We start from the raw sequence: 26,844 nt of genomic DNA, 5'->3' as shown, positions 1-26,844 counted from the left end.
TTTTTTCCATGTACCCCATAATAACTTTTGGAAGCTAAGGAGGGAACCTGTGAAAATGTCACTTGCCTTTTCTTTTGTTTGTTTGCTTGCTTGCTTTGTTTAATTGGTGTTATTTCTAAATAACGCAAAATTATTCACATGGGATTCTAGTAAGTCATTTTTCTACAAGAAAAAGGTCAAACCTATCTAAGTTATAGGGAATGCATATACCTTAACTTTTCATAGTGGACAAAATCTAAATTGTGTAAACTACAAAATATTTCATCTGTAGTAGACATAATAGACTAGAGATGACACTATTGACTATCACTTTGGCAAACTGAATGTCAGCTTACAATCAACCCTAGATTATTTATGACAATAGAGAGGAGTAGCAATTCAAGCAGTAAATCATCCAAAACTGAGTTCTGGGAGGGAACAAAGCCCAATGCAGAGTGCATAAAAAAGGAAATCCACAGAGAAATTCAACCTTGCCATTGATTAGCCAAAGCAGATCATCTAGCCCCTGAATAATGTTGGGCTGATTATATTACATAGCACCTTACCCAATCCAAAGGGATTATGTTGAAATATCCTAATTTAAGATTAATGAAAACTTAATGAACCCTCAGTAATATTACTGAGGAAGCTATTTACTTTGAAAAGGGACATCTTACATATCACCTCTTTGGTGTTTAGGCCTTTGAAATGTAAACGTCCATTCTTCTTACATATCTTCTTCTTGTGAATTAGGTTAAAATGCATGGCCCCATGTGGCAGAGATAAAACTGAGACAAACACGCCAAGCCAAATGATATGGAGATCAACATTTTGAGAATGAAGGATGGAAAATGTCCAGTATCGTACCGTCACATCGTGCAGGGAAACAAAGAAACATTGGCACAAAAGCAACAAACAGGCAAAAGAAAATATTGGTACCATCAGCAAAGGGCATTCCCACTAAAGCAGGAGAGCTCTATAGTCAGCTGTGCAGACTTCTACTTAGGATTCATTTAGAAAAGCTATAATCTAGCTATCTACAAGCCTGACACAAACAAATTTTTTGTGAAGGTAGAATGGAAAACTCATGAAAATTTGCAGAAAATGAGAATGCTTGCCTTCTATTTCAGGGACATACTGGTCTATAAAGTATTTAATGGCATGCATTTGAAATCGTGCCTTACCTGATCTGTTATGTTCCGGAAGCCGATTGTCTTTGCCCAGACATGGGTCACCCTGTGTGCTATTACAGGCCATATTTAATTCTGTCTTGCAAAATGTAGGCGAGGTTGCCTGAGGGGCAGGAGGGATGTGCTTCTTTCTTTTTCTTGGAAGTTTCTGCTTCGCCATTGCCAAGGAGTAGTACATTCCAAAATTGTTGACAATGACAGGCACCGGCATGGCTATTGTCAGTACTCCAGCCAGAGCACACAGGGCTCCCACAAGCATCCCTGACCACGTTTGGGGGTACATATCTCCATAGCCCAAGGTAGTCATTGTCACTACAGCCCACCAGAACCCAATAGGAATGTTTTTGAACTGCGTGTGCTCACTAGCTGAAGGGTCATTGGGTTGAGCTCCTACTCTCTCCGCATAGTAGATCATAGTAGCAAATATCAAAACTCCTAGAGCCAGGAAGATGATCAGCAGCAAAAATTCATTAGTACTTGCTCGAAGCGTGTGTCCAAGCACCCTCAGACCTACAAAATGGCGGGTGAGCTTGAAGATTCTCAGGATTCTGACAAACCTGACCACCCTGAGGAAGCCAAGTACATCTTTAGCAGCTTTGGATGACAGCCCACTGAGTCCCACCTCTAAGTAGAAGGGTAGGATGGCCACAAAGTCAATGATATTCAAGAGGTTTTTGATGAATTCAAGTTTATTGGGGGAAAAAACAATACGGACTAAAAATTCAAAAGTAAACCATACCACGCACACTCCTTCTACATACGTCAAGGCAGGATCTGTTTCGATTTCATACTGTAGAACGACACTTGTGCCATTGATGACTGGTTCTGTCTTGTTTTTAACAATATTGAAAGCTTCATGTGTCTCCAGGCAAAAAGTTGTGATTGAAACCAGGATGAAGAATAAAGAAGCAAAAGCAATAAACTGTAGAGAAAAAAAAAAAAAGAAATAAAAGAAGAAACACAGAGTGATCTAAACATAATATATTTCAATCCAAATCTAAATGTATCAATCCCTGTAGTAGAAAAAGTATAAACATATATTTGAAGATTTCACTTGGCATGTTTCTCAAGTGTAAGAAGACATGTGTAGGGAACATTCATTAGAGTTGCACTGATGATATGTTTCAAGTTCTGTTTTCAGCTTATATAGGTAAAAAGTTTTGATTTATGTTGGAAAATAATTTGACTCTTTTGTGTAAGACACTATACCTGTGAAAAGAGCATAAAAATCCTTGCAAAAGAATGTTAAAGGGCAACAGGCTGAAAAAAAAATAAATGTAGACAATGGCTCCAGATATTTTTTACCATCCTAGAGATCTTCACATATTAGATCAAGATTTACAACCATAAATAAAAGGTGCAGTCCACACTGACAGAAATTTGGTAGCCACCCATATTTAACTGTAGGTTTCTTCTATAATGTTCAGATTGTCATGAGGTATGAACATGAAAAAAAAAAATTTGAGCTATGTTACCATTTATATTATATCAACTTAAGGCAGAGTCTTGTCTAAAAAAGCAAATCTAGGAAGAGGAGGCATCGAGACTGAAGAGAGAGAAAGAGTTAAGGAACAAATTAAAAGGCAGTCTTCTTCCTGTCCTGAAAAAGAACTCCAACTGTTAAAGTAATATGTTATAAAGTTGCAGGATTTTTTTTAAATTCAACATTTCTTTGGTCAATAATATATGAATACACACCTACTAATACAGAATAATAATAAAAGCTCTCACTTATATAGTTCTTACTAGCGCCAGACACTCTTCAAAGCAATTTACGTAATTAACTCACGTCAACACTCATAACAACACTACACCATCACCTTTTACAGTCACAGAGTTTGTCACTTCTCCAAAGTCATAAGATTACAAAGTGATAGACCTGAGACACTAACTTGGTAAGTTTTGCCCCCGATTCTGTTCCCATAACTACCAAACTCTCAAATGTAGAATACAAATATGTTGAAACCTTTATTTATCTTGGGATCACATACTTCTTAATATTAAAGATCTGAAAACTTGAAACCCAGTTGTTTTAGTAAATGGCACTGTTGCCATTTGTCAGCACCAGAGGCTTTCAAAGAAGCTGGCAGATTTCTGGTGCTCTCTGATAACGCTCTTAGATTGAGCATGCTTAATGAATACCAAGAGACTATTCCTTGAATGTCTAAACAAATGAATTATTCAGCAGGAGGAGGTCATCAGTCAAGTGGAGGGAGGCCATTATTTAGAAATAATAGGGTATATCCCAAACCCAAAGCTCTTCCCTAATATCCTGCGTCTCAACCATGACACTGAAAAGATCTAAGTTTCAAGAAGAGATTGAAACCACCTCTTTTTTTGCCCCTGGTTGATCTTCAATGGACGAGATCTACAGATCTCGCCAAATACATAAGAGATACACAAAAAGACTAAAAAAAAAAAAGCTTTGGCCTGAGATTATCTGCTTTAAAGAACTACACAAATACCTGTGAATAAACAAAGCAACGGAATAGTTTCTAAATATACACAATTCTAAGACACAAAACTTTAGAAACCAAAAATTGTCTGTTTTTATGTCATTGGAACTTGCATTTATAAATATTTTTATTAGCATAATTTAAAGAACTACATGATGATTTTTGTATTTGTATTATTCTTCATTGTAATCTTTATAACTCAGTATATCTTTAGCTTTTAAAGACTTTGTAACTCTGCTGGAGTGTGATAGTACTATAATCGGAAACTAAAAAGAGTATAAAGAATGGAAACAAACTTTGATATTCCTGGAAATATACAACATTCATCTTAGAAGTACCTCATTATTTTGCTTAAAAATCAGCTAGATAGGTCATTTTTTATTTATAAAGGCTTAGGACACTAGGTATGGTCTAGAACAGGAGTTGTAACTGAGGACCAAAGTATGCTTCATAATAACATGGTAGGAAATTGGAAGTTGGCCTCTATCAGCCTGTAAGTGAGGACCTTGGAAGGAAGTTGAATTCTGAAGAGAAGGAAGTGGAAAATGTCTCTAAAGTGAAGGAGGAGAGGCCCATAATATGAGCACAAACAATTGAGAAATCCCCCCACAGGTACAGCAGCAGAACTTTGGGAGACCAATAGAGAATATTAAATTCTAAGATGATGCTTGCTCTGTTAGGCCTTCAGCAAAAGGTGGTTGTACAAAACAGCTTGGTGTTGAAGGTGCTTTGAGTAATGAAGGCATTGGACCATGGGAGAACAAAAAGAGGACATCAGTCAACCACGAGAGGCAAAATACGTACTGAGATTCAAAACCATAAGAGAGTAACAAATAAAAGTAAAATGTAATAAGGAGAAATGCAGCTCCCAATAAAGTCCTTGGAGATATTGGGAGACAGAGCTTCCCATGGAATGAAGAATAGGGTCTCAGTTTATTAGGAACTTAGTTTGAGTATCAAATGAAAGGGTGACTCCAGAAACCTTGAAGATCTAGAATTATCCAGAGGGCCACATTTGGATTCCTTTAGCAAGGAACTTGTGCACTTTACCTGAACTTAAATCTAAGAGTCTTGGATATAGAAAATGTCTTCTTTTGTTCCTGACTCACTGAGTTAAGCCGAGATGGGTAAATATGAGGTTAGATTGAATAATATTTTTAAAGAATTAAAAAGGAAATAAATGGGGAAAAAGAAGGTTTTATTTGTTTTTCCTCTTCACTGAACTGGGAACTGTTTAAGGACTGGAATGATGTCATATTCATTTCTGTACCTCCTGCTTCTGTCACAGTAGTTAGTATTTAGTATGGCTGGATGGATGAATAGAAGGATGGAAAAATTAATAAAAGAATGAATAAATTAACAAAACAAGGTAGACTATATTCTAGTGAGGATAAAAATGATGTGAAAAAGGAAATAACAGAAATGAAAAATGAAAGTCCGCATATTGAAGCAAAAAAGCCAAATTTACAGCTGAAGCAAACTGAATTGGCTCACAGGTCCAAATGTTGCCAATGTTAGCTTCCATTCATTCTGTTAATGAAGTTTGTATCTTACCAGGGAGTTGGGGAAGAAACTTATACTGCCATCTTTCTCTTCCTTTTCCCCTGTGATAAGACCACAGACTCCTACAAGCATTAAATGAAAATAAAAAGAGGCATGTTAAATACTAATTAAAATGTTAGAAAGCTTTCCAGACAAAATGTAGCATGTTGACTGAAATCACAGAACTGATATTTCACCCAAGGCAGTTTCAGGCTGGGAATATCCTACTAAAATATTGGCTTGTGCGTCCAGTGAGTAGTTACTTTTTCTCCATAAGCTCAGTGCCCATGCTTAGCAACATAGAGTGCCCCAAACTCTCTCTCTCTCCCTTTTTTTTTCCAATTAGCAATTATGGAGTAGAAGTCCTCAGAGTCCAGATTCTACATAGAAGGTATTAGGTCAATCAACCTCAAAGCAAACATTCAAGTAGAATCTCCAGGTATATATAATAGGCTGAGAGAAACAGGGGGAAAGTGTGGTATATTTTTATGTTTCATCATTTTCTCTTTCAGGTTAGCATTAAAATATATGTAACTGAACTCAACAACTAACATTCTCTAACACCATATACAAAAATAAACTCAGAATGGATTAAAAACCTAAATGTAAGGCCAGATACTATGAAACTCCTAGAGGAAAACATAGGCAGAACATTTAATTTTTTTATTAGAACTATTCTTTTTTTCTTCTAGTTTTATTGAGATATAATTGAAGAACACTCTTTGACATAAATCACTGCAATATCTTTTTGGATCCATATGCTAATGTAAAGGAAATAAAAGCATAAATAAACAAATGGGACCTAATTAAACTTAAAAGCTTTTGCACAGCAAAGGAAACCATTGACAAAACGAAAAGATGACCTAATGAATGGGAGAAAGTACTTACAAATGATATGAACAATAAAGGATTAATATCTTACATATATAAACAACTCCTACAACTCAACATAGAAAAAACAAACAACTCAATTAAAAAATGGGCAGAAAAACTGAATAGACATTTTTCCAAAGAGGAAATGCAGATGGGTAACAGGCACATGAAAAGATGATCAACATCACTAATCATCAGGGAAATGCAAATCAAAACCACATGAAATATCACCTCACACCTGTCAGAATGGCTGCCGTCAAAACACAAATAACAAGTGCTGGCAAGGATGTGGAGAAAAGGGAACCCTTGTATATTGTTGGTGGGAATGTAAATGGGTGCAGCTGCAGTGGAAAACAGTGGAGGTTTCTCAAAAAACTAAAATAGAACTATCATATGACTCAGCAATTCCATTCCTGGATATATATCCAAAAAAAAGAAAACCCAAAACATTAATTCAAAAAGATACATGCACCCCAATGTTCATAGCAGCATTATTTACCATTGCCAAGATATGGAAACAACCTAAGTGTCCATCAACAGATGAATGGATAAAGAAGATGTGGTGCAGAGATACACACACACACACACACACACACACACACACACACACACACACACAATAGAATACTACTCAGCCATAAAAGAGAATAAAATTTTGCCATTTGCAACAGCATCGATGGTCTTATAGGGCATTATGCTAAGTGAAATAAGTAAAACAGAGAAAGACAAATACTATATGATACCACTTATATGTCAAATCTAAAAAATGCAACTAGTGAATATAAAAAAACAGAAGCGGACTCACAGATATAAAGAACAGACTAGTGGTTACCAGTGGGGAGAGGAAGGGGGGAGGGGCAATATATAGGGGTAGGGATCAAGAACTACAAACTATTGGGTATAAACTAAGCAACAAAGATATACTGTATAATACAGGGAATATAGGCAATATTTTATAATAATTGTAAATGGGTATAAACTTAAAAAAGTGTGAATCACTATATTGTACACCTGTAACTTATATAATATTGTACAGCAACTATACTTCAATAATAAATAGCTAGCTAGCTAAATAAATAAATAAATAAAATTGAACTCAATAACTAATTCAAAAGCTCCAGAACTTACAAACATAATGAGAACAAGACTCATTAAGTGACCCTTCTCCATGCTTCCCTAGCCCAGGATCACTGATGATATTGTAGCAATTTTCACACACTTTTGTTACTGATTCTACATGCCCACAAGTTCTTCAAAGAGAAGGATTTAACATCTATCCTTAGAGCCAAGGACAAGGCCTAACCCATGACAAGAAGTAGGTGCTCAGTTCTTATAAAATCAGTAAAGCAGCACTTTTAAAAATATTTATTTGTTACGTAAAAATTCTGTTGGCCACAACACGGAATCTGTCTTTAAAAGTCACTTCTTATTAATTCACAGTCAGAAATATGGACCTTCATTGTAAAACTTAAAGGGAGAAAAAACCTGAAGAAAAATTAAATTCACCTCTATTTTTTAATGAAAGTCAATGAGATAATTTAATACTTGGAAATAAACTATGAGAAGATTTTTAAGACAAGTTACTTAAATATATGCTAAGGAATTTGTTTTCACAATCCCACATGAGGTACACCTGTTTTTAGTTTGTATTTCGAGAGCTTAAATGAAATCAATACACGAGAAGAGCAAGGACTTCCAATGATGAAGTATCAGAGCGCATAGTGCCTCCTGATCCAAAACCTCCACTTTTAGAAATTTACTCGGGTAAAATATGTATATAAAAGTACAAGGATATATGTAGGGCATTAATTTAAGCATTACTTGTACCCGAAAAGACCCAGAAAAATGTAAATATTCATAGTCATGGTATTGTCATAAAATCGCATCGCAAAGAATGATGTAGTTCAATACATACTGACACAGAATGATCACTACTGAAACATATTAAACAACAACAGGTGGCTCATAGTAAATACTAAGTATTTGATTCTATTCTAAATGGCTGTGGCACAACAATACGCAGAGTCCAATCCCATTTCTTTCTTTATGTACAACTAGTGTATGCAAATAAATAGAAACACTATATTCTCAGCAGTGGTGATGTCTGGGTATAAGAGTGGCCTCAGGTGAGTGTGTTGCTAATGGAGAATCATAACTGATTTTATAAATGCCTGCAAAGTTTCCATTTCTCACAAAATTTTTATCATGTATTTTAAGTTTAATTTTAAAACAAAATTCAAAGAAAGTAATAACCAAGAGAGGATTAAACCTGGATCTTCATTCTCAATGACCATTAAGCTGATTTTATTTGTCCATAGAAATTATACATTTGCAAATTTTCTTCTTTTCTACAGCACCTGAAACACAGCAGATGCTCTTAACTATGTACGTATTCAAGTCCCTTGTACTACTTTTGCCGTAATTAACAAGTGTGGTGGTGTTTACAGAAATGTGGTCTCTAGAGAGAGAAAAAGTCTCTTTCATCAGTAAGTCTATCCTCAAAGGCCAACCAAACAGGGAAAACTAGAGACCAGTGTCTGCTGGTTCCATGCAGAATTGACAATTACTTTGACTTCTTCTGAAGCTGGTAAAATCAACTTCTCTTCATCCAAGTTTCACCATTTAAAAGCAGTTCCACAAACTTAACTGCATTTATCGTACTGAATTAGATTGAAGAAAGCTGATCACATACATGGTTACTAAACTCAGAAATCAGTGAAGAAGATTAAGCTACAGGTACATAATCATGTGTGTGTTTATAACAAGTTATATGTTTTATGTCTATATCTACATATAAAATGTGTTATATGTATGGATATATGTGTATTATACACAGTAGGTATAGATTAAATATAGACACAAATATATTATATAGATAGGCATAGAAACAGACAAAAAGCCCAAAAGACATAGAACAATATAAGATTTAGATTCTGTAAATCAAGAAAATATACCCCAATATTTCTTTTGGCTACTGAGACTTATGTGGCCCCTAATAAATATCTTCAATCATGTTTTTTGGTACCTTTATTCAATATATATACCATTCTCTCTACATTTTTTTTTTCTATGCCACAGACTGATTTCATTGAAATTTTAGCTGTTTGTTTACAGTCAAGGCCTATCCACTCACACCCAAGTATAATTTTGCAAGATACAGGCAAGAGAGTCCTGTACATAATATTAGTTTTATCATAATGGATTGTTGTATTCAAAGTTAGGGAACTAGAATTAAAAGTCATCACATATGAATATACAATATCATTTTACTTCTCTAAGTCTCACAATGAAATGTAAAGTGTACAATTAACATACTTCATGAAAATAATTTTTATAACTGTTTCATTAGACTGAAGAAAAATTCTATACCTTTTGAGTCATAAGAATAACAGATTATATATAGTCATTTCACAACATAAACATGAATTGTATACCCTAAATTCCAATTATTGAAAACTCTTCCCAAACCAAATTTTCCAACTTTAGCATATATTAATTTGTCTTAAATTTATTTTTTAAATGATTCAGTTTGTCTTGAAATGATATTATGTACACCACCATGATCTAGGATTTTACATAGGGGGGCACATTTTAAGCCCTATGTACCCCAGTATATCTTTCTTTAGACTAACAATTACTTTCCAAAATGAATTATTTAAGGACCCTTGATTTTACTCAGTTGAAAGTGAGAGAGATTAAGGGAGGATTAGTTGAAGGTGAAGGGAGGTGACTAGCTTTCAAACACCTGCCAAAGATTCACTGACTCATAAATCTGTTTCTTTCAACACTGTGGTGCTGTGGTTAAAACACACTCTACCCAGTGACATGAATGGCTGTCTACCCTGCAGTGTCACCTCTGCTGTACACCACAGAGTGTCCCAAGCTTCGGTCTCAAATATATTGCTCTCTTTTTGCCATATATGCTTGCTCAGTAATCCTTTCTATAAAGAGGACCTGTGCCAAGGTAACTGGGTCCTGAGAGTCCTCCAAGCCCAGGCATAGCTCCAATGGATCTGGCCCTTCCCCAAAGAGATTAACATATTTGTTAGGGCTTTAGTATTCCCTCCTCCTCAAGATGATTTATTTTTTAGTGGACATCTGCTCTTCCTTGCTACAAAGCCTGTGTCAGGACCTTCCAGTCCACTCTAGTCTACCTCCACAGGTATCCTTATGTGGATAGAGGAAACTAGAGTTTCAATTCCTCCCCTACCTGAAGATCTTGGGCATCTTGCAAATAGTTCAAATTCTTCCCAGAGGGCAGAGGCAAATTTTCTATATTCCACAAAACAAAAGCCTGTGTGTAACTTGTAATTTCGTTAGGAGATGCAGAAATGCCATATTTAAAATCGGGAGGGGATTGATTGGCTGTGTAATTGGAAACCCAGTAGGGTCGACCTTAATGCTGTTTGCCTTAGCGATTTAACTATATCAACAGCTATCAAAGTGTGGCCTGGGGACTTCTAGCGGTCCTCAGAACCTTGTTTGGATCTACAAAATCAAAATTAGCTTTGTAATGATATTAAAATGATTTTTGCCTTTCTCATTGTCACACCAGTTTACAGGGAAGTTTTCCAGAAGCTACATGACATGTAGTATTACAACAGACTGAATGCACAAGGAGATATGAGAATCCAGCCATCTTCTATTAAGTCAGACATGAAAGAGATTTGCAAAAATGTAAAACAATGTCAGTCTTCTCACTTTATTTTTTCTCTTTCAGAGATGCTATTCTTTTTAAAAATTTATTTTTTATTAAAAATACATTTGCTCACATCACTGAGTTACATCCTAATCCAGGAAAATAGGTATCTCCTGGCCCTTCTATATATAGCTAATAGGACCCAACAGTGACTCTATACAAGATCACAAGGTCTCCAATGTGATTTTCAATACAATTAGCTGCTTTACTAGATAAAAAACCATGCATTTGTCATATTAACACTTTTAAAGCTGTCATGAATGAACTGAACTCTAACCAAAGGAATTCTCGGTATTTACAGAAATCTGGATTAATCAGAAATATCTGCGTCCACAGTTTAAATATTGAAATCTCTGGAAATCTGGTAATTTCATCTACTTCCACAATTCCAACTGCCATCAATGCATGAAATGTCAATCTTCAGGTTATACCTTTTCTTTGTGATTTATAATCATAATCTCCAAATCCATACAGTTCTTCAGTCTCAGTAAATTAACAAATAATATGGAGGTAATCAAAACAATGGCTCTATTAGTCCAGGTTCTCCAGAGAAACAGAATCAATAGGATATTTATAGTATATAAAAAGGGATTTATTATGAGGGATTGGCTCACAAGATTACAAAGGTTGAGAAGTCCCATGATTTGCTGTCTGCCCCCTGAAGGCTTAGAAAAGCCAGTGGTGTAGTCCCAGTCCAAGCTTGATGGCCTCAGAACCAGGGCAGCCAGTGATGTAAGTCCCAGTCTGAGTCTGATGGTCCAAGAACCAGGAGTGCCAATGTTCGGGGGCAGGAGAAGATAAATGCCCCTGCTCAAGCAGAGAGAACTAATTCACCCTTCTGTTTTTTTGGCCCTCAGCAGAGTGGACGATGCCCACCCACACTGGTGAGGGGATCTTCTTTACTCAAGTGGACGGACTCAAATGCTAATCTCTTCCAGAAACCCTCATAGACACATCCAGAAATAATGTTTTACCAGTTATCAGGGCATCCCTAGCCCAGTCAAACTGACACATGAAATTAACCATCACACTATTATACCTTTTATTATTGAAGATTTTAAAGGAACTTCAAACTCTACCTGCCTAATATACTGCTCAAATCTGATCTTCCTGTTCCATTATATTTCCTGTTATTATTATTATTATTTTTTGCGGTACGCGGGCCTCTCACTGTTGTGGCCTCTCCCGTTGCACAGCACGGGCTCCGGACGCACAGGCTCAGCGGCCATGGCTCTGTGGCATGTGGGATCTTCCCGCACCGGGGCATGAACCCGCGTCCCCTGCATTGGCAGGCGGACTCTCAACCACTGCACCACCAGGGAAGCCCTATTTTCTGTTATTTTGACCATCATTTACCCATTAACCAGCTTGGTACCTAGATTCCTTATTTATTTTCCCAACACCTTTGGCTGTTGAATCAATGAATTGTGTAGATTCTCAGACTTCAAATACCTCTAGTTAGTATTCTTCTCCCTTCTCTCCATTCCCAAAGTCAGTGGCTTATCTTTTAATTTTCCTCTAATTAGCTTGTCTTGGATTACTAGGAATAAGCAATCCTTTAAGGGAACAAATGTGATTATATCACCCATCTGCTTAAAATAGTTTAATCGCTTCCAATTACAGGATAACACACAATGTTCTTAATATGTCATTCAAGAAATTTTTTTATGTGGACCTTACACACCTTTCTGCTGTGAACCTCACCATCTTCTATGATGTATGATGCCTTTGTACATGCAGTTCTTCTGTCTGAAATACACCTCTTTGCTTTGTGTGACTGGCAAAGAACTACTTAATATTCAAGACTCAACTCAGGGATCACTTAGTCTTTGAAAGTAATCCCTAAAATCTAAGGCAAAATGACGCACTTTCTTGTTAGGTTCCTATTCATATCTCTACTATAGCACTTCCCTCATTTCTGTAATATTTTATTTTTTCTCCTTTGGTTGAACACAAGCTTGTGACAGCAGGAATTTTTATTCCTATTTTATGTCAATGGTACTGAGTAGTGCTTAATAAATATTGACAATAGCAAAGACTATGGCCACGCCAAACATAAAGTTTAACACAACTTTGGTTCACTTATTTACACCCAACCACTCCCCCCAAATGGATGTTTAAGAAGGCTTATGAAAACAACAAACATAATAGATTAGGAAGAAAAGTATAAAGTAAGACTAATAAGGGACTAATAAGGGAACTAATAAGGGAACAGATTGTCAGTTTGAGTGACAAGAGCAAGACAATGTCAGAGATAAGAAAAGAAAGATAATGCTTCAAGGAAGAGGGATTAACAATGCCAATTTCTGCAGAGTTCAAAGAAGATAAAAATGGAGAAAGGACTTTTGAATGAGATAATTAGGCCATCCTTAGTTTCCCTCGATTAAGCACTTTTAGTGAAGAAATATGAGAGAATCCAGATTGCAAGGGATTAACAGACTAGTGGGTGCTGAAAAGTACGAGTCACACACACACACACGCACGCACGCACACACACACACACACACACACACATAACTGCATTCACAACGGTAAGCCAGTTTTATTCATAGAGATCATTACCAATTTTTTATTTTTGGCTCTACTTGCTATAAGAAAAAACAAAACGGGCCAATTCTAGAAAATATAAAAAGTTATTCAGCTAATACAGCACCAGACCATAATTCTGAAATTGTGAAGATAAGAGCTTAGTAATGAAAGCTAATACCAAACATTCCCAAGTACTATAAAACTGTCTAAATCATAGACGTTTTCTATCCATAACCAATCAGCAAAATATGGTACCTACACAATTGTTTTATACTGTTTTTAACTAATTCTACCTCCCAAATCTAATTCAGTGTCCATTGTCCTCAGAGACATCAGAAAACTAAGAAATTCCAGGCTATGCCACCAATGACAGTTTATACGATTAATAAGTGATACTTTAAAAAACTAGGGATAGTTTTAAGATGCCAAGAGCAACACTGCCTTTGTCATTTAAAAATAGCAACCAAAAAATAATAAAGATAACAATCTAAAACCAAGAGCTATAATAATTTTAACAGGTAAAATTCAGTGAGGGCATCTGTCCTAAAAAGATAATTTGCATCTCTTCTAATCCTGCAAACATATTGCACAGTAGATTCCACTATCCCATTTTAAAGAAAAGTGAACCGAGGTGTAGAGACTAAGGTCAAAGCTCTCTGTTTTGTAACATATATTGCTTCTCTGAATTCACCTTTTTTTCAACACAAGAATCTTAAACCCTACTGAACACAAATATTTAGAAAATAAATATTACAGTATTCCAATAAATAGCATTTTATACACATATATGCATGCAAACACTCATGCACGCACACATGCTAAACTTTTTTCAACAATAGGGCAAAAGCAGCAAAGCCAGGAAAATGAAATTCCTAAGCTTTATTCCTGATTTATCTTATGGATCTTTATATATAGTACTTTTTCAAGGTCCTTATAAAATAACTGATATAACCAAATGCTGACTCTACATAAGCAAAAATAACTAACCAAACAGGTGTCAGGATAGAAAGCAATTGTGTGTTCATTACTTGGACAAAGTCAACTATACATTTTGTTCCTAAAGTATCTGAAAAAGTCTGAAACATGCATGAATGGACATGTATGAGCTGGGTTCTCCTCCTTTACATACTTTTTAAATTTTGCGGTACGCGGGATTCTCACTGTTGTGGCCTCTCCCGCTGCGAAGCACAGACTCCAGACGCGCAGGCTCAGTGGCCATGGCTCACAGGCCCAGCTGCTCCGCGGCATGTGGGATCTTCCCAGACCGGGTTACGAACCCACGTCCCCTGCATCAGCAGGCGGACTCTCAACCACTGCACCACCAGGGAAGCCCTCCTTTACATACTTTTTAAAAATATATCTTCTAGCTAGAGAAAGAAATGGTGGTTTTCACAGATTATTTAGCTCATTTCAGAGCTTCCAAAGCAAGGTTTACAGGATTTGCCCTTGATACAGAGACAACAGAAGGGAAGCTTCTGAATATTTAATAGAGCTAGAAAATCCTACAGTTAATATTCTCTTGAGCTTGCACAATGCTGACTTAGAAAGAAACCCAAAGTATCTCTTTTCCGCACTGTAGAATCTTAAAAATGCTGTAAGCTCTAAAATGACACTCACAACTTGAATTGCTTTCACTCTTAAAGGTAAAACATTTCTTTTAAAATATGTGCTAAAAGTTTTAGTCAATCAGGAAAAGAGAACTGTGACTGTGCTTTAGGTTTTCGTTAACATCTCATTTTTTATTACCTTATTTCTTCTTTTTAGAACTTCAACCATTTGGCAACAGCCCAAATTTTATCTAGGTTTTGTTTTATTTTGTTCTGCTTTGTCATTTTTGTTTTGTTTTGTTTGCATCAGGGACACATTTTAGGAGTACTAAGCAAATCAGCCACCTAATGCCATTTAACAGTTTTTGCATATCCAACAGGCTTTGTTGATTTTGATTTTGCAACTGTGAAAATTTCTTTAGGACAGGGTAAGCTTTTGAAAGAACTAGGACTGGAGAAGGAACCCCCATACCTAAAAGTCCTTCTCAAATGGTTATAGTAATCCTTCATGGGATGTTTTTAATGACCTACAGTTTTCTTTCTTCTCTGTTCTATAATTTTGTTGGTTGTGCAAGAGTCTAATTCAATTCAATAAATATTTCTTGTTCAACTATTAAGTTGAAGGCTCTCTGCCCTAAGATTCTGGAGAAACCACGACAAGTTCTTATGTACAAAGAGCATGTAATCTATTTGGGGGGAAACATAAAAAGAAACAAATCCCTCAAATAAAGGTAGAAATTGTTCATTCAATAAGAAAGAGACAAAATGTTTAAAAGTCAGCCATCCACTCACTTCAGTCTGTCTTCCATTCATATTTCTCCAATTAGAGCAGCCGGCTCTTGTAGAGGTCATCAGTTGCAAGTCAGTGGCCAATTCCAACGGATATTTTTATGTTTTCCTCTCGGAAGCAGTAAACACTAAAGGTCCTCTCCCTTTGAGACACTCTCACTAAATGATTTTCCACATTCTTCTGATTTTCACCCTACTTCTCTGGACAATACTCTCAGTTTTCTTTGCTACTTCCTCTCTTCCACTTGATCTCCAAATGATGGAACAACATACAACTTGGCTCCAGATCCCTTTCTATATTTAGGCGACTTGATATGGTCCAATGATTAAAACCTACATCCATTTGCTTCTGATTCCAAATTTATATCCCCAGCCCTGACCTCGGTGAGCTCTAGACTGCATTCTTGCTCAGTTGCTTTCTTGTCATTGTCACTGGACATGGTGTCAAGTAGGTTCACCAAATTTTTAAATTTCTTTCCCCTCAAATCTGTTCTTCCCTTCATCTTCTTTATCTCAGTAGATGGAACACAAGTCAAAACTGAGAGGTCATCTTGGTGCCTCCCTTTCCTCCTCACTTCAGAGTCTAATTCACTAACTCACTGAAATCCAAGTGACAATCATCTCTTTGAGAAATCACTACAGTCTTCTAATTAATCTCCTTGCTCCCATGCTTCCAGACATGAAAGTTGTAATTATCTACTGCTATGTGAATATTACCCCAAAACTCAGCAACTTAAAACAACAGATATTTATTATCCCAATTTCATATCAGTCAGAGTGGGTCTGGGTGGGTTCTGGCTCAGAGCCTCTCATGAGGTTGTAGTCAAGATTTCAGCCAGCAGCTGTGGTCACCTAAGGTTTAACTGGGGCTGCCAGATCTATTTCTAAGGTAGCACACTCAGTCTGTTGGTAGAAGACCTAAGTTCCTACTGTCTATTGAGAGAAGGCCCCAGTTTCTTACCATGTGGGCCTTTCCATAGGGCTCCTTGAGTGCCTTCATAACATCACAACATGTCAGCTGCCCACACCAGAGTGAGGAATCCAAGAGACAGAAAGGACAAGGAAGGAAAGGTGATGTCTTTTATGACCTAGTCTCAGAAGTTACTTTATGTACCATCACTTTCTCCACATTCTATTTGTCAGAAACAAATCACTAAATCCAGCCCACATTCAAAAGGGAGAAATCAAACACTGCCTTTTGAAGGGAGAAATATCAAGAATTAGGGGAATATTTTTTAAAAGTACCACAGCCTTCCTTTGCCCAGAGTGCAGGGCCTTTACATAAAACAGCTCCAAGGCCATCAAATAACATATGGAGAGTGGAATTAAAGGGTTCTGAAAATGATTAATTCAAGAACTGTGAGTTTCTGCATATATTGATTCAGAGAATAGCATTTACTAAAAGAAATCTAGGTGAAAAAGTCTAATGTTGACAAGAGGGATTGGAAGAGGTTCAAAAATTCTGTGGGTAATTTCAGTGAAAAGGGATGGCCTAAATGCATAAACTACAGGGGCCAACTTTACTTCAAATGAGGAAAGCTTCAAAACATGGTCTGAACTTGGCAGCAGGGAGGAAAGTGAAAAGTACTTCTTCTCAAGGCATGGCAAAAGCAGGCACTGCTAATTAAAAGCAATCTCAGGAAAAGTTAGGTTTCACTTAGGCAAGGAGGTGGAAGAATGACAGGAAAATGAACTATAATCTGGGTTTATTAGTCTGGTCTAGCTGCCATAACAGAATACCACAGGCTAGGTAACTTAAACCAGGGGCCCCCAACCCACGGGCTGCAGACCGGTACCACTCCGCAGCCTGTTAAGAACCGGGCCACACAGCAGGAGGTGAGCGGCAGGCCAGCAAGCAAAGCTTCTTCTGCCGCTCCCCACTGCTCACATTACTACCTGAACCATCCCCTACATCATTCTCATTACCCCCTGAAGCGTCCCACCCCCCCCATCCCCCGACCCAGTCCCTGGAAAAGTTGTCTTCCACGAAACCGGTCCCTGGTGCCAAAAAGGTTGGGGACCACTGACTTAAATAAAATAACAGAAATTTATTTCCTTGCAGTTCTGGAGGCTAGAAGTCCAAGATTAAGGCAGGTTGTTTCTGGTAAGATCACTCTTCCTGGCTTGTAGATAGCTACCTTCTCCCTGTGTCCTTACGTGGTCTTTCTTTTACGTGTGCTCATTCCTGGTATCTCTTCCTCTTCTTATAATAAGGTATCAGTCTTATTGGACTAGGGCCCCACCCTTATGGCCTCATTTAACCTTAATTACTCCATTAAAGGCTGTGTCTCCAAATACAGTCACATTGACAGTTAGGATTTCAACATATGAATTTGCAGGGTGAGCAAGAGACACAATTCAGTCCGTAACACTGAATTAGTTAATTCATACTCAAAATGGACTGTGGGTTTCTTGGGACCAGGTGAAAGAAGAGAAGAACATCATGGTCCAGGTTGCTGTAGGCACAGGAAGGAGTCAGAATAGATGTTAAGAAGGTGGAAACATACAATGGGGAAGGAGATCTGAAAGCAGGGACGCAGAGTCAGATTGAGGAGTGGGGAGTAACTGAGGAATAGTGGGGTGTATCTTCACGAAGCAAGATAAAATTGCAGGCAGTGCAATGAGATGGAGAAAACTCCATATTAAGTGAGTATTATGAGAAGTTGGAAATTAGAAGTTATTCAATGTTCAATTTATATATTAGAAATTTGGCTTGAATTGGTGCCAAATTTTTAGCCATCTCAGAGCACCCACCTGCCTTCTCTGAGCCTGGAAGGGTGATTATTCTGCACACAAAAATGTTTTTCAAAACCCAGAATGAAAGAAGGAGGAACTTGATAGGAGTGTGTTAGCGACAGGTTGAGGGTGGAAGGGCGAGCAGAGCTGAATAAGCCGTAACTTGTCATGTCATGAACTAAATCACCTCAAATACTTCATTCAATAAATAATCATTGAATCACTGGTGGTAAATTCAAGAAAATGTTTGAGATCCTTAAGTTTCTTTTTATACATTTTGGCAGAACATGCATATGGACCAGAGACAGGACAAATCCTTTCACAATTTATGATAAACCTGTTCAGGCATGTGAGAAGCTGGATGAGAAAAATTAGATGCAGAGGCAAGACTAATCCAGTATGTCTACACTTCCTTAGCTTGCCAATGTATTAATTTTCACAGTCAATTATTATTTTTCCCAACAAATGATTCATAATAATTTGGATGAACTTTGAAACACTACAACTAAAATTACATAATTTTCACTTTCTTGGTGTTATAAAAGTGATTTCCTGATTATAAATTCCTAACATGGGGATATAATAAAAAATCTTCCCATCATGTTTGAAACTTTTATTAAATTATTAAAACTAGACTGATTCCAAGATAGATAAATACTGAGAAGCAAAAATTGATATGTATGTCACTTAATCTCTCTTAAATTCCATTTTGGAATAATTTCATTAGCTCCTTTGCTCCTTTATTCCATTACGTTACTACTCTAAGGTGCTATATGCAATGTCTCTTTTTGGATTCTAAAAGATTGTAAAGCCAAAAAAGCCACATTAGATAAACAATATCACCTCCCCATAGCACCTTTATCTTTCACGATGCAGCTCCATGTTATGGCTGTGACTATTTTAATAAGGTGTCCCAATTTTTCTTGAAATAATTATAACTTTTCATTTCCTGGAAAAAAACTTGAGTACACTAAATTCTTCTGACCAAGAAGTATATATTAAGTGTTTCACATAATTGTATTAGGAAGACAATAAATATTTCTCTAAATTGTATGCATTATACAGAAATGATGCCTAATTTTTTGTTACTGTGGTTATTAGATTACAATTTCTTTCCATTGAATTTTTGCTCGCTGTTGTCAGCAGTGGCAATTGTTTTTCAATAAGGCAGATGTTTTGAAAAGTGGACTTAGAAATGACAATAGAAATTATGCTCAAAAATGTCATTTCCAAGTTTGTTTCTTATGACAGGGTGTATAGCCTTTTAACTTTGAATTTAACCAATCAGAAAATGTTCTCTTGCTTTAAATTTTGAAGTTGCATGCTTGAATTTTGCAGACTTAACCCTCCATTGAAGTATGCCATTTACAACTTTTACACCAGGCAAAACTTTTTGGTATGCATTATTTAGATTGTGAGTGTATACACTCCATTATATATACATGTGTGTGTAGCACAGGACCAACAAATATCATACAAAAGTTATATAAAACTTGTGAAATTGTGTGTATATTTCCCCAAATAACATAGGCAACTAGATAGGTGGAAAAGAGAAACTAATATCAGTGAATTTCTTCACCATCTGAACATCTAATAATCTTTATTCACTAATTTGATTTTTTTATTAGCTAGCATTTACATTATAAAATACAAAATTAAATATAATTATCAGTACTTGAAAAATGGATTTCAGTGGTAACACAAGACTGAATCACTGGTATTCAAAGAATCCCTAGTAGGGATGCAAACAGTAACAATCAATATTTTTTGGCTCAGTTTCTTCAAAGGACCCCAACAGCTGTGCAAATGTAGTCATTCAGTGTGTTGGTATGCCTCAGGTGAAGCCCCAGTTTGACCTAATTTTAACTTTTTAGAAATTGATAACCATGTGATTTTACTTAAATTTAATTATTTATAGTTTTTATAAATTTTATAATATTATAAATATGTATGATATTGCCAGTTATTCATTTTCTCTAAATTTTATTTTTATAACTGCTCAAAAACAGCATTTGATCAGGCTTCTCATGACTTTCTTAAGTAAAATCATATTCATGTTTTCAATTTGCTATTGATCCCATTTGCACCAATTTTTTAAAAATGTGAAATATATTATCAAAATCTTATCTTAAAACACAATATCAAATATCTATTAAAAATAAGACATTATTCTTCTTTTATAGAAATATAAGAATAATTCAAGAAGACCTAACTTTATAGTAATATTTTCTTTTCAGCCATCTTTATCATTTTTTGATTTCTTTACCATTTATTTGGCACTATTTTTTATAGTTAGCCAATGTCTAATGTGTCACAATAAAGTGTATAGTTTACCTTAGGTTATGTTATAAATTTTGTTTTTATATGATGTCTAATACAGTAAAGATTAATATTTTCCTACAAGACAAAGCTTAAACTATAATGTGCTCCTCAAACCATTGGAAGAAATAGTAATTTTTTTTTTTCAACAGAGCAAGATCACTTATAAGTTGGATTATACGAATGTCACAACCTTTGTCTAAACTAAAATTTCCTAGATAATTTAAGCCTTTGGACTATAATGCTACTCAGTTGAAATAATTCATTTGCATATAAAAATGAAAGATTTGGATAATATCCAAATCAAATAACTCACTTACCTTCAATTAATGTTACTGAAATAAACAGCACTCTGTTACTACTTGAATGATGTAGTTATATTACATGGACCTGATTTTAAGCCATGTGTTCTTTCTCCTTAAGTAATCATTCACCATTTAATAAATAAGCTTAAAATATTAATTTCAATAAATCTAACATATTTGGGACCTGGAATTGACCTATGTATTCTTGTTCTTACTAGTTAATTGAAAATAAAGATTTCCAAATTTAACAAGATGTGGTTTAAAAGTGATATTGTTACCTTAAATATACCAAGGAAATATATTCCAATTAGTTTTTATCTGTTACAAATTGATAGAAAAGGAAATTTTAGACTTTAAAAAAACTTTAAAAGCTTTTTGTCTAACCTCTTCAATTTATGGATGAAAAAAGCCTAAGAAGTTAGGTCTCATGTCCAGAGTCACCTAGATAGTTTATGGCAAAGTCTCTAACTCACCAAGGTATTTACATACAGTTATTTTTTAAATTTTACACACAAGTAAACAGATAAATTATAAAACAATGTAGTATATTATGTCCTATTTGAGAAATTCATTATATGTGCATTTAACCAACACTTGTTGAACACCTACAATAGGTAAGACCCATGATAGATCAGATATAACATGATCAGATATAACATGATATAACATGACAGATATAAATGGAGTTCTATGGGAATGGAGAGACAGAAAAGGTGAATTCTTCCTGGGGGAATATGGAAAGGCTTCACTGTGGAGAAAATATTAGACTCCACCTACTCCTTTAAAAAGCTTTCCCTGACTGTCTTCTGCATGGCTAGTTGTGTTAGAAGAAGAATCATACCCCAAATCCTATGGCAGCACTGAAAATAGATTCTAATCTTTAGCTACCTGCTCTAAATATATAAAGATCTGAAAAAGCATCACTATGGAGAATATTCAAAAGTAGTAGCTACTATCACTGTAACTCCCTGTGTCATTGATTAGCTACTCCCTTCCTGGGTTTCCATGATATTCTATCAATTAGTCAATATCTCTCACATTCTCCTTACAGACTGTGAACTCTTTCGGAGCAGAGAAAATCATTTTTTCTTATATTCTCAGTCTTATGCACATAGAGAGCCCCTACAAAACTTCTGTTAAACTAAAGTAAACTGGGTCTAATGGGATGATCACAGTGTTTACCTCTCAAGCAAAGAAGCTGGAAAATGACTTCCCAGGGAAGGAAAAAAAGTGGAAGAGGTACAGAGTTTTAAAAGACTCTACTAAGTCTGAGGTAGAGTTTAGTCAATTATGCATACTTGGAGGGGTAAACCATGGTATGGAAAGTGGGGGCATGTTACTTGTGAAGTAAATGATGGGTGATGAGTTGGATCTAAATAGGGAATGGTCTTAGATGCCATAATAAACATTGTGTGTTTTTCTGTTCACCACAGGTATCCAAGGAAAGTTTTAAGCACGGTAGTGACATATTCAATCTTTATTTTTTAATAAATTGTAATTAATAAGAAGGAAGGAATTTGGAGAAAAAAAACTAACTAGAGTATATTCTAAACAACTAAGCAAGAGAAGACAAGGGCATGGGTTAAAGCCATGGCAGCAGCCATCAGGATGGAGTAAGGAAATAGGTTCAAGATATATTTCTGAGGTGAAACAAACAAAATGTACAGATATATTTTGTTAGGAATTATTTAATGAGGTCAATTTGTAGAAAGCAGAAGTTAGAAATTATAAGAGGTGAAGCTATCCAGACAAATTAAGTGTGCTTTACTCCTATGGGAATTGTCTACTGACAGAATGATTATATTTGTACCGGTAAGTTTAATTTTCAAAAACCCAAAGGAGGAACAAAATTTGAGGAGCAGAGTGTTATTAACAGTTACAAATATCAGGCAGAAATAAAAGAAAACTTAAGATAGGTCTTTGGACTTCCCCAATGGGAGGTAATCAGTGACCAGAATGGGAATCTTTTCAAGGGAGTATTGGGCCCAGAAGCAAACTAGGTTTAGGAAAGACTGGCATAGAAGAAAGAAGGGCTAACTCTTCTTCACAAAACTCACCATAACAGGAAAGCAAAACGCTGAAGGGGAGGAAGAGTTAAAGCAAGGTCTGTTTGTCTTTGCTTGGTTTTTGCTCTTCTTTTAGAAGACATTTTGAGTATGAATACTCAAAATAGGCAGAAAGAAAGAAATCAGTGGAAAGGAAGAGCTTGAATATACAGGAGTAAGCACACTTCTCTGTAAAAGTATCTTCAAGAATTAAAATAAAGGACCATTGAAACATGTCAAAAGAACTAAAACATAGCTTCACTTTTATATAATCTGAAAATCAAAACAATTTTCATCTCAGGCTTAGTGTACTGTTGCTGTTGAATGATTCCAGTGGGCCAAAATTTCATTATACAGTATGGCTGTTGCACAATGACTACTGTGGACAAATTTCAGTGGTTTACAAACATCTTATTTCTGTTCTTCCAATCTGATCATAACTGGGCTTAATTAACCATTCTTTATTACCAAATACTGAAAAAGAGGAAAGGAAGTCCCTTTATTGGGTGTAACAAGAAAAGGAAAGCATTCCTTTCCACCTTCAGCCTCTGGGTAGAAGCTTCTTGCAGACCTAGGGGATAAATGAAGCTTCAAGACCATAAGGAGTTATCTTCTCTATGCCTCAGCTAAACTGTCTGCATCTTTCCTATTTCAGGGAGACCCAGAGGAGTACAGGTGGGCCTCAGAGTATCAATTTTTGAGGCTGTAAAGTCAACTTCAGTAGCCCCCACTATACATCAAGAAAACAATAAACTCCTCTGCAACAAATTTCACGAGTGGGAGACTTCTCTCTCTGGCTCCTTTATTCATGTATAGAAATGTGGTTTTTAACAATCATTAGCTAAGCTCTATGAGCTAACTTAAGAAAATGCACTTAATCAATAAAAGAATATTAATAAATAAGATTATTCTTCTTGCTAGTATAAGAAATATTTTATGATACATTTTTAGACAAAGAATAGTCACTCTTTAACTTGCATAATATTAAAAATTGCAAAGGCAAATTCTTTCAAGGAGAATTAAATATTTTCAGAGAAAAATTCCCACACAGTCTGATACCTACATTGCCATTTTATCTCAATCCTCAAGGTGATATTCACAAATAGGACTTAAAAAAATCCTTTACATATTCTTAAATACAGAATTATAAAATGATAATATACAAATGTGTAAATGCATTTATAATACATTTAATTTATATGTACCCTTTATAAGATGTCTGTGTATTAATTTAGTTTAAAAGAAAATGAGGGCTTTCCTGGTGGCGCAGTGGTTGACAGTCCACCTGCCGATGCAGGGGACACGGGTTCGTGCCCCGGTCCGGGAAGATCCCACATGCCACAGAGTGGCTGGACCCGTGAGCCATGGCCGCTGAGCCTGCGCGTCCGGAGCCTGTGCTCCGCAATGGGAAAGGCCACAACAGTGAGAGACCCGCGTACCGCAAAAAAAAAAGAAAATGACTTTATAAATACTGATTAAAACAGCATTTGTGGGAAATAAATGGAGAGTACAAGTATTCTGAAAAACTTATTTTTCAGACTAAGGTGCTAAAATGTACTCATAGGACATAAAAATGTAGGGAGAAAATTACATTTTAAAAATACAAGTTTTAAAATTAATAGTCTATTTTATTAGCAACAGATGTATTTTTCAAATTAATTCTTATATTTATTTTGCTAAGTTCTTTATTTTCATCTTTCTCATGGTTTTCCTGTACCTAACCACACTTTCATGGTATAATAGAAAATAAATTTTATAGGACTGGAGTAGAATCATATCTTCACCATTTACTATCTGTGTAACTCTGGCCATTAGTGTCCCACTTGAAGAAGAGAGACAATATACTCTTTATATAGTTACTATTTGAGCTTCAAAATAATCTGATCTATGTAAAAGGCACTGCATAATGCCAGGGTCTCTGCTAGCATAAGATGTCTTGAAAGCAATTTAAATAAACATTGGCTCTGGGCAGACTAATTTCTAAAAATCCTTCCGTGCTTCACCAAAGTCTCATGGTTTAAGGACTGAGAGAAGGGATTTCAGATCCCCACTTATACCCCATGACAGGAGCCATTACATGCAGCACAACCTGCAAAACCTAAATCAGAGTCCTTAACATTTACTAAGGAGGCACTTAATAAATATTATGTTTCATTCCCCTCTTCTTCTTAGACACACCAGGTTTATGAATAAAGAAGTATGCTAAAAATATTGGTACACTTTTTAAAAATTTATGTTTTTAATATAAACACTTCAAAAGGAAACCCAACACGTTCTTTGTTATCTTAAATGGTTAGGTTCATAACTTATTCTTATTGGAAGTTATCCTATGTGCCTCATGCACATATGTGCCTCAAAGAATTAGAAAACAATGAACTATGCTTCCTACTAAAAGTGTACTCCACCAGTTAAACCTCTTTTGTCCTTCAGCAGACACTTAAGAATACTCTATTGATAATTCTTCAGGGCTGTCATCATGAAAACAATTAACCCTCTATCCAAGTGAGAGTTAGCTAAGGTGCTGGTTAACAGAATGCCAGATACAGAGATTTTGTTTATATAAATCTCTTTCAAATGAAAGCTCAGTAGGGGTATTCCTTAAAATAATGTCAACTTGATATATGTAACATAGCTGATATAGAATTAATATGTCATGGAGCTGGTCGTGAAGTTGCATATTGCTCTCTTTGTCTTTCCGTTGATGCCCCTGTTACCTAACTGTTCATAGCTGTTACTAGACATCATGTCATCAAAAGGGAGAAGAATTAAAGTGACCTTGACATTTGTGGGCACTGTGGCAAGACAATGTGATATCTAATTTGATTCAATTAAGGTTTAAAATTATGCTAATCACTGGTAAATAGATTCAACATAGATGATTCAAACTGTTATTTATGGAAATAAAACCAAAGAATGGTAAAAAGGAAAGAAATTTATTCTTCTATAATTACAAAAAAATATTTCAGAAATATATCCTTCAAGAAGATCCTTCTTGATGTCCTTCAGGAAGTCCTATTAAGTGCATGTGTTAAGATGCTTAATCTCCCCACATAGCTGAAGTTTTAAAAATGGATAACATCTGGGAAACCCAAAGATATGAAACATCAGGATATTTAAAAGGGAAAACCAATAGAAAAATCAAGTAAGTCCTATATACAAAAGGTCATTTTATGATTAGCATTTCAGGAACTCTTTTATAGAACACAAAAATTTCTCTGGAACTTGCTGGATGCCTGGGAATGACAACCTTAACTTGCAATTTTCTTTTGCTTGTCAGTTTCAATCAGACCTTTAATGCTATTTCAGTAAAGGGTTTTGAACCAAAGATCTTGAAATGGCTTTGATCTGACATGATTTTAAAACACAAATCTGTCAAAACTGTCAAATAAATATAACTTGTAGACTATTAGGGGATTTAGGATCTTTCGATAAGACAGTTTCTACTGATGTGGGTAGAATGGTGCCCATTCAAAGGAATAGAAATACATCCCTCATTACAAAAATGACTGTTTATGTTGAAGAAAAACAAGTCTGATCTAACCTGCTTGAGTCCAGGCTCATTTCTTTTTTTTTTTTCCCTCTATACATGTAATATTACATTAGTTTCAAGTAGGTACAAATGATCTTATTTTGAGTATTTTGTTTGTTTCTTTGCTTAATGCACAATTAGAAATGCTGCACCTAAATTTAGGAGACTGTGAATTATTCATATAAACTATATGCAACTAAGATATCTCTTTAGAGAAGGAAGAATATAAAATTCCATAAATACAGAAGTAGATGACTTTCAAATGCCTCTATTAAATAAACCATGGAAATGATTTAAAATTCCAGA

The 26,844-nt window shown here is 35.6% G+C and overlaps 1 protein-coding gene across 4 annotated transcripts in view; it reads right to left on the bottom strand.

Moving 5' to 3' along the window:
* The window catches only part of KCNC2 (potassium voltage-gated channel subfamily C member 2), a 208,981-nt gene that overhangs the window by 8,717 nt on the left and 173,420 nt on the right, over positions 1-26,844 (bottom strand). For all 4 annotated transcript variants that reach the window (XM_032645604.1, XM_032645606.1, XM_032645605.1 and 1 more), the window contains exon 3: positions 1,164-2,091. In XM_032645604.1, the coding sequence (XP_032501495.1) occupies positions 1,164-2,091 (928 nt within the window). The remainder of the gene's footprint in view (positions 1-1,163; positions 2,092-26,844) is intronic.

Source organism: Phocoena sinus, chromosome 10 (assembly GCF_008692025.1).
Source record: "Phocoena sinus isolate mPhoSin1 chromosome 10, mPhoSin1.pri, whole genome shotgun sequence".
NCBI lineage: Eukaryota > Metazoa > Chordata > Mammalia > Artiodactyla > Phocoenidae > Phocoena > Phocoena sinus.
Note: the sequence above shows the minus strand (reverse complement) of the source record. Positions and strands in the feature narration are given on the sequence as shown.